The 14,685-nt window shown below is 37.1% G+C and overlaps 1 protein-coding gene across 1 annotated transcript; it reads left to right on the top strand.

Moving 5' to 3' along the window:
• The first annotated feature begins 481 nt into the window (after nucleotides 1–481).
• On the top strand, nucleotides 482–13,874 carry LOC117624612. The gene is made up of 11 exons (XM_034355965.1): nucleotides 482–3,430; nucleotides 3,575–3,814; nucleotides 5,515–5,644; nucleotides 6,386–6,538; nucleotides 6,698–6,939; nucleotides 7,032–7,101; nucleotides 9,021–9,227; nucleotides 11,876–12,111; nucleotides 12,532–12,610; nucleotides 12,677–12,814; nucleotides 13,027–13,874. The coding sequence occupies exons 1-11, from the start codon at nucleotides 879–881 to the stop codon at nucleotides 13,213–13,215; spliced, it is 4,236 nt and encodes a 1,411-aa protein (XP_034211856.1). The 5' UTR covers nucleotides 482–878; the 3' UTR covers nucleotides 13,216–13,874.
• The last annotated feature ends 811 nt before the right edge of the window (nucleotides 13,875–14,685 follow it).

Below are 14,685 nucleotides of genomic sequence, written 5' to 3'. Positions count from 1 at the left end.
AGATGGCAAGTGAAGAGAGAGAAGACACGGGGGTTAATTTGGAAAGAAACCCTAAATATAATATAATATAATATAATATAATATATTTTTAAATTCAATGGGCATTGAAAAGCCCTTAAATATATTCATTTTATGAAAACAACGTGATGTTACCATGGTGGTGGAGTTGCTGTATTTCAAGTTGGTGGTCAAGGTTGGAATCCTCTTGACCCAAACCTTATCAATATACAGCCTTTTTAATAATTGTTGGTTCGGTTCGGTTGTATAGATGATTTTGAAAAATCAAATCGAAAACCAAACTGGAGAAGGGCGGTATCAAACAATTAAGCAATTGGTTCGATTTGAATCAGTTCGATCGATTTGGTAGTATTTCGATTTAAAATTCTAGCCCTAAATTGATGCATGTCAATTTTAAAATAAAAAATTGAACTTTTATCCAAATTCTATTTTTATTTTCCTCATGGAAATGGATGAAAAGAAAAATAAAGATTTATTCAAAAATAGAAAAAGAAAAGAGTCCAAAAAAGGAAATGAAAGGAAAACAGAGTAGAGTAATGAAAACAAAGGTGAACTTTTTTTTTGAAAAAGCCATGAGAGGATCATAGACGCAAGAACCCGTGCTGCAATCCGTGAAATGAAAATAACCTCCATTTGCTCTGTGTCCCTTATAACCGAAGGCATACAACTATACCTCGCATCCACGCATAAACGCAAAACCTTGACCTTCTAATCATACACATATATACCCAAATCAATTTCCAATATCTCCAAATTTTTGTATATATAAAATTTTGCATTTTTGCTGATCAGAACCAGGGTTTGATCAACACCACGATCTTCAATCCGCAACCGTATGATTTGATGACTCCCACGTTGACATGTCGTCGCCGTTGCTAGAGACCAGAGCTCCGGCGCACACCCAACAACACCAAAACCTCAATAACGGTCAGATTTCTCACCCTTTCTCGTTCGACTTTTCTGGGTTCTCGTTGCAAAATCAATCCGAGCAATATCAAAGCTTGTCCCACACCATGAACCCATCAAATGCTGGTGATGTAACTTCTGGTTTTTCGAATTCTAACGACATAATCTCCAATTTTGGCTTCAATACCTCGTCCCTTTCGCGGCAGGGGTCCGGTCTTGCGAGACCGAGGTTTGTGAAGGTGAGAAGAGGCTTGAATGCTCAGAATTTTAAACCCCCAGAGTCCCAAGAAACCGGGTTTCGTCCTGGATTCAATCCGTTTCGAACCAATATGGAGAGTTCAAATCCTGTCCCATCCGGGTTAGAAACGGGGACTTCCGTCTCTGGGGAATTTGGGACCCCTAAGAGTGGGAATGAAGGAAAAATGTTCGGTGCCAATAGGAGTGATTCGAATGCAAATTCAGGGAAATGGGATTCTAATGCGAGTTTGGGGAAAGGAGTCATTGATGAAATGAGGAATTTGAAAATCGGGAGTGGCAATGAGTTTCTGAATACCAAAGAGGGTGCTTTCAGTTTTAATGCAAGAAGTAGGGTGAGTTCGAGTTCAGCTGCGGGGTTGGATAAAGGTGGTTTCGTCTTTGGTAATGGTTATAGGAAGAATTCTAGTATTGATGAAAGCATTGGGTCAAAGCTTCCCGAGGATATGATGAAGTTGAACATTGAAGGTCCCGAGAACGCTGAATCTGTTGAGAAAGGTAAGGATGTAAAGTTTAATGTAACTGCAACTGACAAGACCAAGTTTGGGCTGGGGAATAATGACAATGTAGGTGGTTCTTTGGGCCAAAACCTGGAATCGGAACTCCCAAATGAGTTGAAGAAGTTGAACATTAAAGAGACTGTGCAGCTGGATCGCAGTACTGACACAACTAATGCCAATTGTGTGAATAAGTTTGCCTTTGGAAATAGTAAAAAGGATAGCTTATCATTTTCTGGAAGCTCGGAAAATATACTTCCAGATTTGATGAAGAATTTGAACATAAAAGACTACGCAGATAAGAGTGACAGAGACAATCCAGCCTTGACAAGTGGTAAAACTGTTGGTGATACTTTTGATGGAAGAAAAGGAACTCTTCTGTCGAGAAAGATGGAGAAGCTGAGTCTAGGAAGTAGGGCTGGAGACTCTACTCAATCACATGCAGGGACTCCATCGCATCAAACATCTATAAAACATGTGGAAACTGGAAATTGTGATAAACCAATACGAAGGGAGTTCCCTTTTCAGGTGGCAATGCCGGGCAGGAATGCAGGTGGCTGTGATTTTTCGTCAGACCAACCAAAAGATGGGGCCAAATCATGCGGAACCACTCCATCTGGGGGCATTCATTTTGAACCAGTTGGAGGCACTTCTGAAGTGCCTGCTGTTGACAGACCTGAGAAGAGGGATGAGTTTTACTTTACAAGCAAGCAAGATGGTTTAGGCGGACACTCTGTAGAATTTAAAACACCAAATCCCAAAGCAAACCTGTTTTCTGGCATAAATAAGAAACTAGAATTCGGCGCAAGGAGGGAATCATTTAGGGACACTAGAAAGAAAAAAACAACCGGAAAACCAAGACGTTCTAGCTCAGCCCATCTGGGCCCTGGGCATGATTTTGTTTCGAGGGAAGGCAGTTCTCAGGAAAATGTTGAGGCCTCTGCATCCTATTCACCAATGGACGTTTCCCCGTATCAAGAAACATTAGCTGATAACCAGTGTGCAAAAGAAAATTCTGTGGCATCTGGTGAGTCATTTAGTATACACAACAACTATTCTGCAGCTGATTCAGTACCAACAGTTTCAAATGATCCTATTGATGAAGATCTGGCTGTGGCAACAGAACGTCTGGATATAAATGAAGTTGATGCAACAAGCAGAGAAACAAGAGCAGACACTTTTGAGTACGGCTTGGATGGAAGTGTTGATGTTGAAGGCACACTTGAAGGATCCGTTTCTGAGGTTGAAACTGAAAGCTTTAAGTCTGCTGCTGAGGAGGTAGACTTTAGTAGCGATAACTCCCTTACCGCAGCAGAAACTGAAGCCAGTTCGAGCTCAAAGATGGAAAGACATGATATTGATGCCAGGATACAATTTGGCTTTCCTTCAACTTCGGAAGACAGAACTCGGTCTAACTTCACCTTTGCTGCCTCTTCTGCTGCTCAAAGTCAATTATCTGCATCAAAACGCCTCCACAAAAAGAAAAATTTGGTAAAGGAAGGTCAAGATACCAATGTTATGGTTCCAAATGTTAAGGTTCCATATGCATCATCCTCTGCAAATTTTTTTCCGTATCCTGGTGCTTCAGTACTTATGTCACCTGGACGTTCGCAGAAAATAGACTTGTCTATCCCACAGCATAAATATGGAGATAATTATGGGCTCTGTAAGGAAAAGGAGATAAAGCAAGAATCTGGTTCTCCATCCGCTGAAACGGCTGCAGCTCAGGAAGCATGTGAAAAGTGGAGACTGAGGTTAGAACTTATAATCAAATGATAATTTTTGTGTGTGCTTAAAACTCGTTGTATGATTCCTTTGAGTTATACTTGGACCTATATGTGGAGTAATATAACCCTGGCTAAAGATCAGCTTTCTTTTGTTGAATGTGAATATATCAGGGGAAACCAAGCGTACTGTAATGGAGATCTGTCTAAAGCTGAGGACTGCTATACGAGAGGGGTGAATTGCATTTCTAGAAATGAGACATCTAGAAGCTGCCTTAGGGCATTGATGCTGTGCTATAGCAACCGTGCAGCAACACGTATGGCTCTTGGAAGATTGAGAGATGCACTTGGGGACTGTATGATGGCTGTGGGAATTGATCCCAACTTCCTCAAGGCACAGGTTAGAGCTGCCAAGTAAGTATTTGCTTCTTACTATTTGATATTTTCTTTTGACTTTCCAGTATGAAGTTCTATGCTAATGCGAACTTATTTAATTCTCACAAATCCAAAATCCCAAAACACCCAAAGCAATCTCTCACAAAAGGGCAAAGGACAAACACTAAACCAAAGATGAGAAGATTATCATAACTCTTCATAGTTTTCTCTCTAACATTCTTCAACAACAAATAAGAACCTCATGTGCCTGTTATATACTACTCATGACAGGCCAAACCCTGTAAGGAATAGGAATCGTCATAGGATAAGAAACAAAAAAACCATTGAAGTGCAAGTGCTAACCTTGATGTGCTAATGGGACCAAAAACGCTAAGTAGTAATCTTAAAATTTAAGCCACATCACAACGAAAGTCAATTGGTGGACTTAAATTTTTGAAAAAGACTACATAACCTTATAGAACTAAAGAAGTTTTTGGTTTATGTGGGAAATGTTTTCTTACGTCAGATTTGTCAATGTGGACCACACATTTAAACAAGATTCTGAGTACTCATGGATTAGGATTGATACTCTGCAACATAACATGCCAGACTGTTGACATGATAAAATTTCCCTTCTATATGTAATCAATTAGTGGGATGGAAATCACTTTTTCACTTTTTTGTTGGTTACTTTGGAGGGGATGGAACCTTGAACCTATTCTAATTTTAACCAATTACCCCTCCCTCCCTCACCACTTGGGCTAACCCCAAGGGCTTAACTTTTTTTTTATAAAACTTTACACATCATGATTTTCAGTCTGAGTATCAAAGGTAGCCATCACACCTATGTGGGGTCCAAATTGTTCTATATGTGATTTTATAGGCTTGTCTGTTCTCATTTTTTGTATCCTGTATGTTTTCTAACTGGACGTCTTGTCCACAACGTTGTATGTTTTGTCAGTATTCAATAAAGTCAGGACACCTAAATGCATAAATTCCAAAAGCAAATCCTTTTAGATGAACTAAGTAATGTCAAGGGATAGGCCTTTAAAAATGGTCTGAGCTTGATTAGCTGGCCTGTTTTGTCTTTTATTTTTGGTCTGCAGGCTGGCATGGTGCTCTTAAAGGGCCAGGGGTATCAATAAAAGTATATTTCATTTCATTAGAAAAGGGGTGTTTGTGCAATTAAACCTATAAAAACATGTTAACTTGTGTCATCTTATTTTGGTAACCTTTAATTGCACAAGTTTATCAATAGAAGTTTCTTTCATTTCATTAAAAAAGAGGTATCTGAACTTAAACCTATAAAACATGTTATGAACTTGTATCATCTTATTTGATAACGTACTTGTATTTTTATTCATTTCCAATAATAAAGCTTGTTGTTCGTATGAAAATATGTAAACAATTTGCTATAATTTTCTTGGTTAATTTCGAGCGTAATGGATTGTTAGATTTTTGTTAGTTATCAGTACATGTGCAATATTGTGCAGTTGTTTTTGGATTGTCTGGATCCAAGTAAGATATTTTTCTGGTCCTCAAAATTCCACTCCTCAAAATTTCCGTGCACGCCTGTTATTCTGCTAGTTTTGTAATTATTTATTTTTTTATTTCCTATTGAATGCGCATTGATTCTTTGATTTCCGAGCTGTGGCATAGGGAGTATCCTCGGTCTTAATTGCTTTTAATGTCAAATAACATGCATTCCCTAATTTTATTTCTTGTTAAAATTCTTAAAGCTGTTATCTTGCCCTTGGGGAAGTTGAAGATGCTTCACAACATTTTAGGAGGTGCCTGCAGTTGGCAAATGATGTCTGTGTGGACCGAAAGATTGCAGTAGAAGCCTCTGATGGCTTACAAAAAGCACAGGTACTGTAATTTATTTTATTTTATATCATATACAAGCCAGATCGTCTCATAGGGTATTTTTTTGTGTGGGAAAACAATGGTCCTTTTCTAACATCACTTAATAATAAACTAGTTAATTCCAAATTGTACATTGTGCACATGAAATTGGTCAAACTCTGGAAACAGTGTAACACTTCACGTCTTCTGAGCAGTAGTTTAAGTTGCCCATCACATGATTCTGTAGGGTGATTGAGGCAAGAAAATATTGAATTTCTGATTATCAAATCCCTCTTTTGGCTCATAAGGGGCAAAGGACAGGAGAAAAAGAAGAAGATTGAAGGTGGAGTCTTAATCTGTGTTTCTAATTAAATCCTTTCTTTTCATCTAAAGTTTATTTAGTCTGAAGACATTGTAGATTTTAAATGTGCACAAAATTAGTATTGCTTATGGTTGATAAAGACTTGGTGTTGAGCGAGTGTGGTCAGGGAGGTCTCACTAAGGGATTTGTAAAGGCTGTTTATTGGATAAAGACTTGTATTATTAGCCTTTATGGGGTTTTCGAGAGATTAAAATTTGGGTTTGGAGTTTCTTTTGGGATTAGAATGTATTTATTTTGGGGCAGTTTTGGGCCCCACAAGGTGTCCCTCAAATAAGATTATTTCAGGGATCCCTCAATATATATATATACACATATATCAATATCTGAAACATTACGCAGAAGTGTGTGTGGAAAAACTGATTAGAGTTTTTAATTGCTGGCAGAAAGTGTCTGAATGCCTGAATCTTTCGGCTGAACTTTTACAATGGAAGATATCTACCAATGCAGAGAGAGCTTTGGAACTTATTGCTGAAGGCTTGGTAATGAGCCCTAGCTCAGAAAAATTACTTGAAATGAAAGCAGAGGCTCTTTTCATGGTTAGTGTTTTTCTTTTCTTTCTAATATTGTTTTTGTGATACTGTAAATCTTTATTTTGTGGTTTAAAAGTCAGCAGTTATACTGTATACTTTAAGCATTCCCAGAAACTCAGAATGGTTTTCACTCAGTTGTGGGTTGACTTCTGTATTCCCTAGCAGATGCGGAGGTATGAAGAGGTGATTGAGCTATGCGAGCAGACCCTTGGTTCCGCTGAAAAGAACAACCCTTCAATAGATACTAATTACCAGGCCCTTTCTTCAGATGGTTCTGAACTGTCCAAATACTTTTACTTCCGACTCTGGCGGTGCCGTGTGATTTTTAAATCATATTTTCATCTAGGGAAACTTGAGGAGGGTCTTGCTTCACTAGAGAAACAAGACGAAAAGGTGTCCACATACAGGTAACTTACAGACCAGATTTGTACATGTTTAATTATGTTAAAGATTACTGCTTTTGGTGCTTGCAGCTCCTAATGCTAATTGGAATATCCAGGAATTGGAGAAAAACTTTGGAATCATCTGTACCCCTTGTTCTCACTGTACGTGAACTTTTATCTCATAAGGTATGTCAATCTGTGCCATATTTCTATATAGTGCTCTCAATTGTGTATTTCTATATGCATAGCATGAAATGTACAAAGCCAATGTGTTTCCATCGTCATGAGTCATGATAGAGGTACGAGCATGGTTACGTAGAAGACGTTTGATATTCAAAAGCTCAAAACTGGAGAGGAGATTTGGTGCAATTTATTTATTTTTTATTTTTATGGTTTTTAGAAACATTCAAATATATTACCTATTTGTCTTTAGAATCCCGAAGAGTGTGGGATAGATTGGAGAAATTAGTGAGAGATTTCCTGCGGGAGGCAGTTGGGGACGGGTGGTGAGGTTGGCAGTTGCTTCTTGTTTACTAGAAAAGAGTGGTGTAGGAACAGGAAACTTGGATAAAAGAAAACGCCTCCTTGGGAAGTTGTTGTGGAGGTTCCTTTTGGAATTGCCACTAGGATGCTTCCATCACAACAAAGTAAATACGGGAAGTGTGGTCAAACGTATGAGTAGATGCCCTTGGAAAGACATTACAGCATATTAATATTTCCTATCTGTATCTTCGTGAAGTGGTGGGGAATGGGGTGTGAGGGTGGATAGGGGAGTCATCTTTCTGTGCACCTTTTCTATGTCTTTATAGAGTTCCAGCTTACATTGTCCAGGATCCTGGTGGAAACATTTCTTAGTAGGTTGATTTTGAGTTATCTCTTTTCTAAATTTTTTTTGAATCATCTCGTCTTCATGGAAATTGGAAGGTGGCAGCCTCTTCATTTTTCTTTTTCTGGCTTAGCTGTTCTAAGATGTGTTCAGATGGTTTTTGGTTTTACAATATTTGTTTGATTATAGTTTTATGTTTGCTCCAGTGGATAGGTTGTCCACTATTTTTGCACATTAATTTCTTAGTTTTTTATAAATACTTGTGTTTTTCATAAAAAACTTCCAATGATTAGACATATGAAATAGGCTACGGTAAAATTAACAGATACAGGCAACTTTACAAAAAGCAGAGAGTTGTTTTGTAAAATCAACTCATGAAATATGACCTTTTTATTGTTTTAACGAAGTTGGTTATAGGTAGAAGGAAAGACAGAAAAGTTTTCCAACTTGGAAATGGGAACTACAAAAACTAACTGCACAAACAAAAGTCACATAACAATCAAAGCAATACCTCACCCAATTAATTAAATGGAATTGCTTTTAAATTTTTTTGACAAATAATTTAGCATTTCCTAAAGGTGCCTTTAAATATCCGTAGTTTTTGTGAATTGTATCAATATTTCCACTGATATATCTGTCCTTGACTAAGTAATATTTGACGTCATAAGAAAAATTAAATATCCATTCTACAAACCCTTTCCCTTTGGACATGTGATATCACAATTGAGTAAGTAATATTTGAACTCATACCCATCCCACACTAAAAAATGATCTGCAGGATCCTCTCCAGCTGTTTTTCTCATAATGTATAAATACAAATAAAGACACTCTCTTAAGAATGTCATATTCCCTCCTATAGACAAACACTGCCTTTTCCACTTCGAAACCCTTTTCTCAAACCTCTTTGGTTATCCTTGGCAGATAATTTTCTCAAATGCTTAGCACTTGCTATGATGTCCGCTACATTCTTTGTCCTTGAGATATGTAGTACTTTCAGTTGTCTGTAACAATTTTTCTTTTTCAAATTTTAGTTAATACTCGCCATTCTTCATTCTCTGCTAGTTTATTTCTCTAATGTTTGTTGCGTTAAATCTGTTTATCATTAAACTGTTTAATTGAAGTGTGAAATGCTCCATTGCATCTGCTAGGTATGCATCTATTCCATATATAGGGGACAGCATGTCCTCTGTACTGTTTATTTCTTTTTTAGTGAAGTACGTTTTTATACTATATATGCATGCTGCTTATGTATTGATATCTTTGTTACCCTTCATCACAGGCTGCAGGGAATGAAGCATTTCAGGCTGGAAGGCATACCGAAGCAGTTGAGCATTATACTGCTGCTTTGTCATGTAATGTGGAATCACGTCCATTTACAGCTGTTTGTTTCTGTAATCGTGCTGCTGCGTACAAAGCGTTGGGCCAAATGACTGATGCTATTGCTGATTGCAGTCTAGCTATAGCTCTTGATGGAAATTATCTAAAGGTTTGCTCAAAACTGAAGTAGTCTTAACGGCTGTTTGATATGACATTGCTGATGATTTTATTTATTGGCTTTTTATCACAAAACGTCCCTAAGGTTTGCGAAACTATCAGATTGCATCCTTTATGTTTTTTTTTGTGTCATTTGTGGTCCTTAAGGTTAATAAGTGTGCTCACAAATAGTCCTTGCCGTCAGATTCCGTCCAAAAATCTGTTAAATTGATGATGTGGCACATATGTGGGTCTCACATATCCAATAATATGACACCACGTGGATTAAATAAAAAATACATTTAAAAAAATAATTTCAAATTATAATCCATTAAAAAAAACTTTAAAAAATTATAAACAAAAAAAAAAAAAATTAATTAAAAAAAAAAATTCACCAGCTCCTCCATTGCACCAAACCCCCACATCCAGCCTCCTCCATATCCCAACTTAGTATCCCAAATCAACACCCACAACAGGCAACCAAACCTTGATATGCCATGAACTCCCCCTCACCCACTGCCCGTCCAATCTCCACCACCAAAGACCAAAATTGGATGTTGTAATTATTTATAAAATACAAAAATGGGGAGAAATGACATGAATTCTTGCTTGTTTGTGAATTTTCGGGGATAAAATTTTGGTACTCGATTCTATTTTGCTGCTGCCTTCTTCGGAGTCGTCGGTAGAGTTGAGGCCTTCACCAGAGGAGATGGTGGTTAGTAAAGGCCAAATCCGGAGTGGGTTGGGTGGGCTTAGTGGTTGTCTGGGTTTGGTTGGAGAGAGAGAAGAGGAGGGGGGGCGATTTGGTGTTGTGGGTGGGTGGAGTTTAGGAGGTTGATGTCAAATAAAGATAGCAGGAAAGAGAGACAGAGGGAGAGAAAAGGAGGAGGGCCGGGCAGTGGTGCAGAGGGTGGGTGAGGTTAGGGTGCGGCTGTTGGAGGTCTGAAAGGGAAAGAGAGGAGATGTGGGTGGGAGCAAGGAGAAGGTGGGGGTTGGGGTTTAGTGCAATGGAGAAGATGATGGTGATTTTGTGTTGTTTAAAAAAAAAATTTGTTTTCTTTTCTTTTAAGTTTCAAATGTTTTTTTAATTTAATCCATGTGGTGTCATATCATTGGATATGTGAGACCCACATGTGTTCCACATCATCAATTTAACAGATTTTTGGACGGAACCTGACAGCAAGGACTATTTGTGAGCACACATATTAACCTTAAGGACCACAAATGACACAAAAAAACATAAAGGACGAAATCTGATAGTTTCGTAAACCTCAGGGACGTGTTGTGATTATTTATGTATTACATTTTCCTTCGGTAAAAGGAGGGGCTGGTTTTATATCTTGTTTGGTAGATAACACTCTTTGGTAACTGACACATGGTTTGTACAAATAAATTAGTAGTCTTCTTCAGGTCATTAAGCATACTAGTATTCTAATCAATTTATATTTCCTTTGTTCTACATAGTCACACAGGTTTCCTAGTTTGTGGGGGAGCATTAGAAATTTGATGTGGTATAATATTTTTCTGTGTTTGTGTGGTTTCTTTCTGTGGAAATGTCGCAAATGGATCTTTTATGTCTATCTAATTAACTTTCAAGGAAATCTTAGAATTTTTGTTTGCTTTCTATGTCAATTGTGATGCACAAACATCTAAATTCCACGGTTAATTTTAAAAAATCACATGTTTAAATTCAGATTTCTGTCTTCTGAACTTTTCCAATTTGTGTGCAAACTGTGATAAGAATCAAGGCTTGTCCTTTTGAGTTGAACTTTGAGAACTTTAGATATCTTAAATTTGAGTATTAGACTATGCTTAAAAGAAATTTTCTGGATAAAGAATGAAAGAAGAAAATTTTAAATAAGTTCAGTTTTGGCATCACTTTTGACTCCAGTTGTAAACTTAAATTTCTAATTTTAAGTTCCAAATGAGTTCTTCCCTTTTATTGGTTCTGTGGTTAATATCAATCTCAAAGTGTAGCTTCTGCAGTGTTGCATTTTTTATTTACTTTAGATTCCTGGTATGTGTTGCTCGTGGTGTCCTCATGTATTTTCTTAGGTTATACATTGTTACGTTTTGCTTACGTATATGGATTAAACTGCTTCTGTCTGCCACGAATGTGATGGCAACTGGCTGGGCTAAATGACCTGAACATTCAGAATGTTGTAGAACTATTGTTGGTAGTTTAGAATATGGTTTGTAGATATTTCCTCCTGAAACCTTGGTCTTTGAGCCTAGTTTGGCATTGGTTGCTTGTCTATGAGGGATTAAAATTTTAAGTCCGAAATGAGGTTGTTTTCGGTGTTAATGCAAGAAGATTGCACTAATGTAATGAAGTTGTTAGTCCTCGAGTGGTTGGCACTTTCACAATACTTATTAAAAGTACTTTTCTTGTGGTTTATTGCATTTCAGAATGATTATTTTCTTGGATTGGGTCCTTTAGTATTGTCATGTAGTTCCCATTTTGTAATTACTAATTATTTTTATTTCCATTTGTTTTTGGTTGACTAAATCTCTTTCCTTTTTCTCAAATATTTTCCTGAGATGATTGCTATGCTCTTTTTTAGAAGCATTTCATATTCATTTATATGATTAAACTAATACAGCGATATTCTAATCTGCAGTTTTATAACCTTGCTTTTTACGGTTTTGCATTTACAACAGGCTATTTCTAGGCGAGCTACATTATATGAGATGATCAGAGATTATGGACAAGCAGCTAGAGATCTTCAGAGACTAGTATCTCTTCTCACTAAACAGGTAGAGGGAAAAACCAATCATTGTGGAACATCTGACAGATCCATTAGCTGCACAAACGATTTGAGACAAGCTCGTCTTCGTCTTTCTGAAATAGAAGAAGAAGACAGAAAGGACATCCCCTTGGATATGTACCTGATTCTGTAAGTTTATCTGTCTAGATTTATTTCCATCATGATTGTGAACTGGCCCCTACTTAGGATGTGTGCACAAATCAAACATATATGATTGATGCCAGACCATACAATAAAATACTTTGTGGAGCCTGAGTAGTTATACATTCATATCGGTATGTTTGTTAATTAATATGACGTGTAACTTTATCTAATACTTCTGTGGAATAAGATAATTAATTAATTATTTGAAACAAGCTCTTTGCTATGCTCCATGCCCTGGATTTTTGGTAGATAGTGAAGAACCCATGCAATCTAGGAAATATACCATCACATGCATTTTATGATTCTCTTAAAAATGTAAGGATTTTTAATCCACAATCCAGACAGTTAATTCTGAGTAAAATTAATTGTATCAATCATTTTAAGCTATTATGGTTATAATGGCAGGGGAGTCGAACCACCTGTTTCAGCAGCAGAAATTAAGAAGGCCTATCGGAAAGCTGCACTTAGACATCATCCTGACAAGGTATGTAATATTTTGTGATTTATTGCTTGCTTACTGCTATTCACCCTTTAACATATTCTTTTATAGGCTGGTCAATTCTTTGCAAGGAGCGATAATGGTGATGATGGGGTTTGGAGGGAGATAGCAGAAGAAGTGCACAAGGATGCTGACAGGCTTTTCAAAATGATCGGGGAGGCATATGCAGTACTTTCAGACCCTACCAAGGTCGCAAGACACTTTAGCTATAATGCTTTATTTATGTCTCAAATAAACAAGTTTCTGTGTAGCACCCTTTTGGTAGAAAAGGACAAACTTCTATTTATTGCAACCATCTTTTTAATTGAGTTATCAGAGAATTTTTCCTGTTAGACATTGGTATACCATGCTCTTTACAATATTTAAAAGAAATTTTGGTGTTTATTTTACTAATTTTGCAGCGTTCAAGGTATGATGCTGAAGAGGAGATGAGGAATGCACAAAAGAAACGCAGTGGAAGCAGCACTTCTAGAATGCCTGCAGATGTTCAAAATTACCCATTTGAAAGAAGTAGCAGTAGGCGACAATGGAGCTACGGCAACTCATCTGCTAGAGGGTCAGAAGCAACCTGGTCAAGTAGATATTCATGAAATGTGGTCGGAAGAAGGTTTTATTTAGTTGCTACATATGTAGTTCCAGTTCAAGGATCCACCAATGTTTGCAATTGTTTCAGCCCCGCATCTGAATGGTAGTGACTGCCTGACCGCCAACGGCTTGAGTGACATCGTGATCGTACTCGCAGGAGGGGGAAAAAACCAAGGCTGTTGTTTGCTTGGAAATTCGTCACAAGCTTTAGTGGGGCAATTGTAGTCTGAATTCCCAAATGAGGTGATGCCTTCTTTTCGATGTGTGTATGTGTGTAGAAAAGAGGGAGAATGTGTGCAGTAGAGATGATATGCAAAGACGCAAACCAGAAAGTGGTCTTCCCAGTTTGCTAGTCATGGGTATTGACGTCGCAATGAAATTGGAGGATTTTCTAGTCAGATTTTTTTTTTGGGGTCTGATCTAAAGTCAGAAATTAGGAGTGGAAATTTGTGTTTTTCATGCTTTGGCTTCAGATACTGTTTGAAGAATGATTGAGCTTGAGGAAACTAGTGCCACAATATATGGTCCAATCACACGGGGGGATTTTTTTTAGTTTTTGTAGTTTTTTTGGTTTTTTGTAGAGTCACTATTTCTGGGTGGGAAAGTTGAAAGAAATTTATTAAATTTTTTTTCCCAATTCAATACATTTAATATTCTTGTTAAATTTTTGCCTCCACGTATTTAAAGGACATACATAAGTGAGCTTTGATGTTTCCAAAAGGAATTTGCAGGGTTGATGGGTATCAATTGGACTAAAAAAAGTTCATAAATTCTTCATCACAGCATAATAAGAGTTGTGCAAGGTTTTGGCGACAAATGGGCATCATATACTAATAAGCATTCAAAGCCTAAATTATGTGAGATGGCCTTCTATGCATGTACTCCAATCTGGAACCTTAATTCAATATAGGTGGGCATCAATTACAGGAATAATTAACCGAATAGCTTTTGGTCTTTTGATATTTTTCTTCCAAATGATAGAAGACGTTCCCAAGTTCATATCACCATTCCTCCGTTGAGAGATATAATTAACAAAGAATTACACCCAACTACTAAATTTCATGGCACAAGAGGTTAAAACTTTAAGGCTTCATTTGAATGTAAGGATTCCAAAACTTCGGATTATAAGGTAAAATTGTTTGTATAGACTATTATACTCTCTATGTATGTCAAGATTTGAATAAGGAAGAAAGAAAAAAAAAATAATGGATTTCAAATGATTCCTTACATGTAGTCATTTCAAATTTACTACATCTTTTTATTTCAAATACATTCAACCTGATATCCTTATTATTGTAGCAAATTTAGACTTATTTTCAAATCCAAATACTTTCTTACAAATCCTTCCATCGAAACAAAGCCTAACATTTTTATTGGAACACCACTTCCGCTATTTATAATTTTATGATTTTAGGTCCCTTCCACTTGGAGAAGCCAAATCCGACCGAAATTATACCATATTCTAATTAAAATTA

Source organism: Prunus dulcis, chromosome 4 (assembly GCF_902201215.1).
Source record: "Prunus dulcis chromosome 4, ALMONDv2, whole genome shotgun sequence".
NCBI lineage: Eukaryota > Viridiplantae > Streptophyta > Magnoliopsida > Rosales > Rosaceae > Prunus > Prunus dulcis.
Note: the sequence above shows the minus strand (reverse complement) of the source record. Positions and strands in the feature narration are given on the sequence as shown.

Bases quoted from the DNA above. Each gene is read 5' to 3' on its own strand.
- LOC117624612 (XM_034355965.1), top strand. From the start codon at position 879: ATGTCGTCGCCGTTGCTAGAGACCAGAGCTCCGGCGCACACCCAACAA. The intron at 6,539-6,697 runs GTTAGTGTTTTT...ATTCCCTAGCAG, and splicing joins AAGCAGAGGCTCTTTTCATG to ATGCGGAGGTATGAAGAGGT. The intron at 12,815-13,026 runs GTCGCAAGACAC...CTAATTTTGCAG, and splicing joins TACTTTCAGACCCTACCAAG to CGTTCAAGGTATGATGCTGA.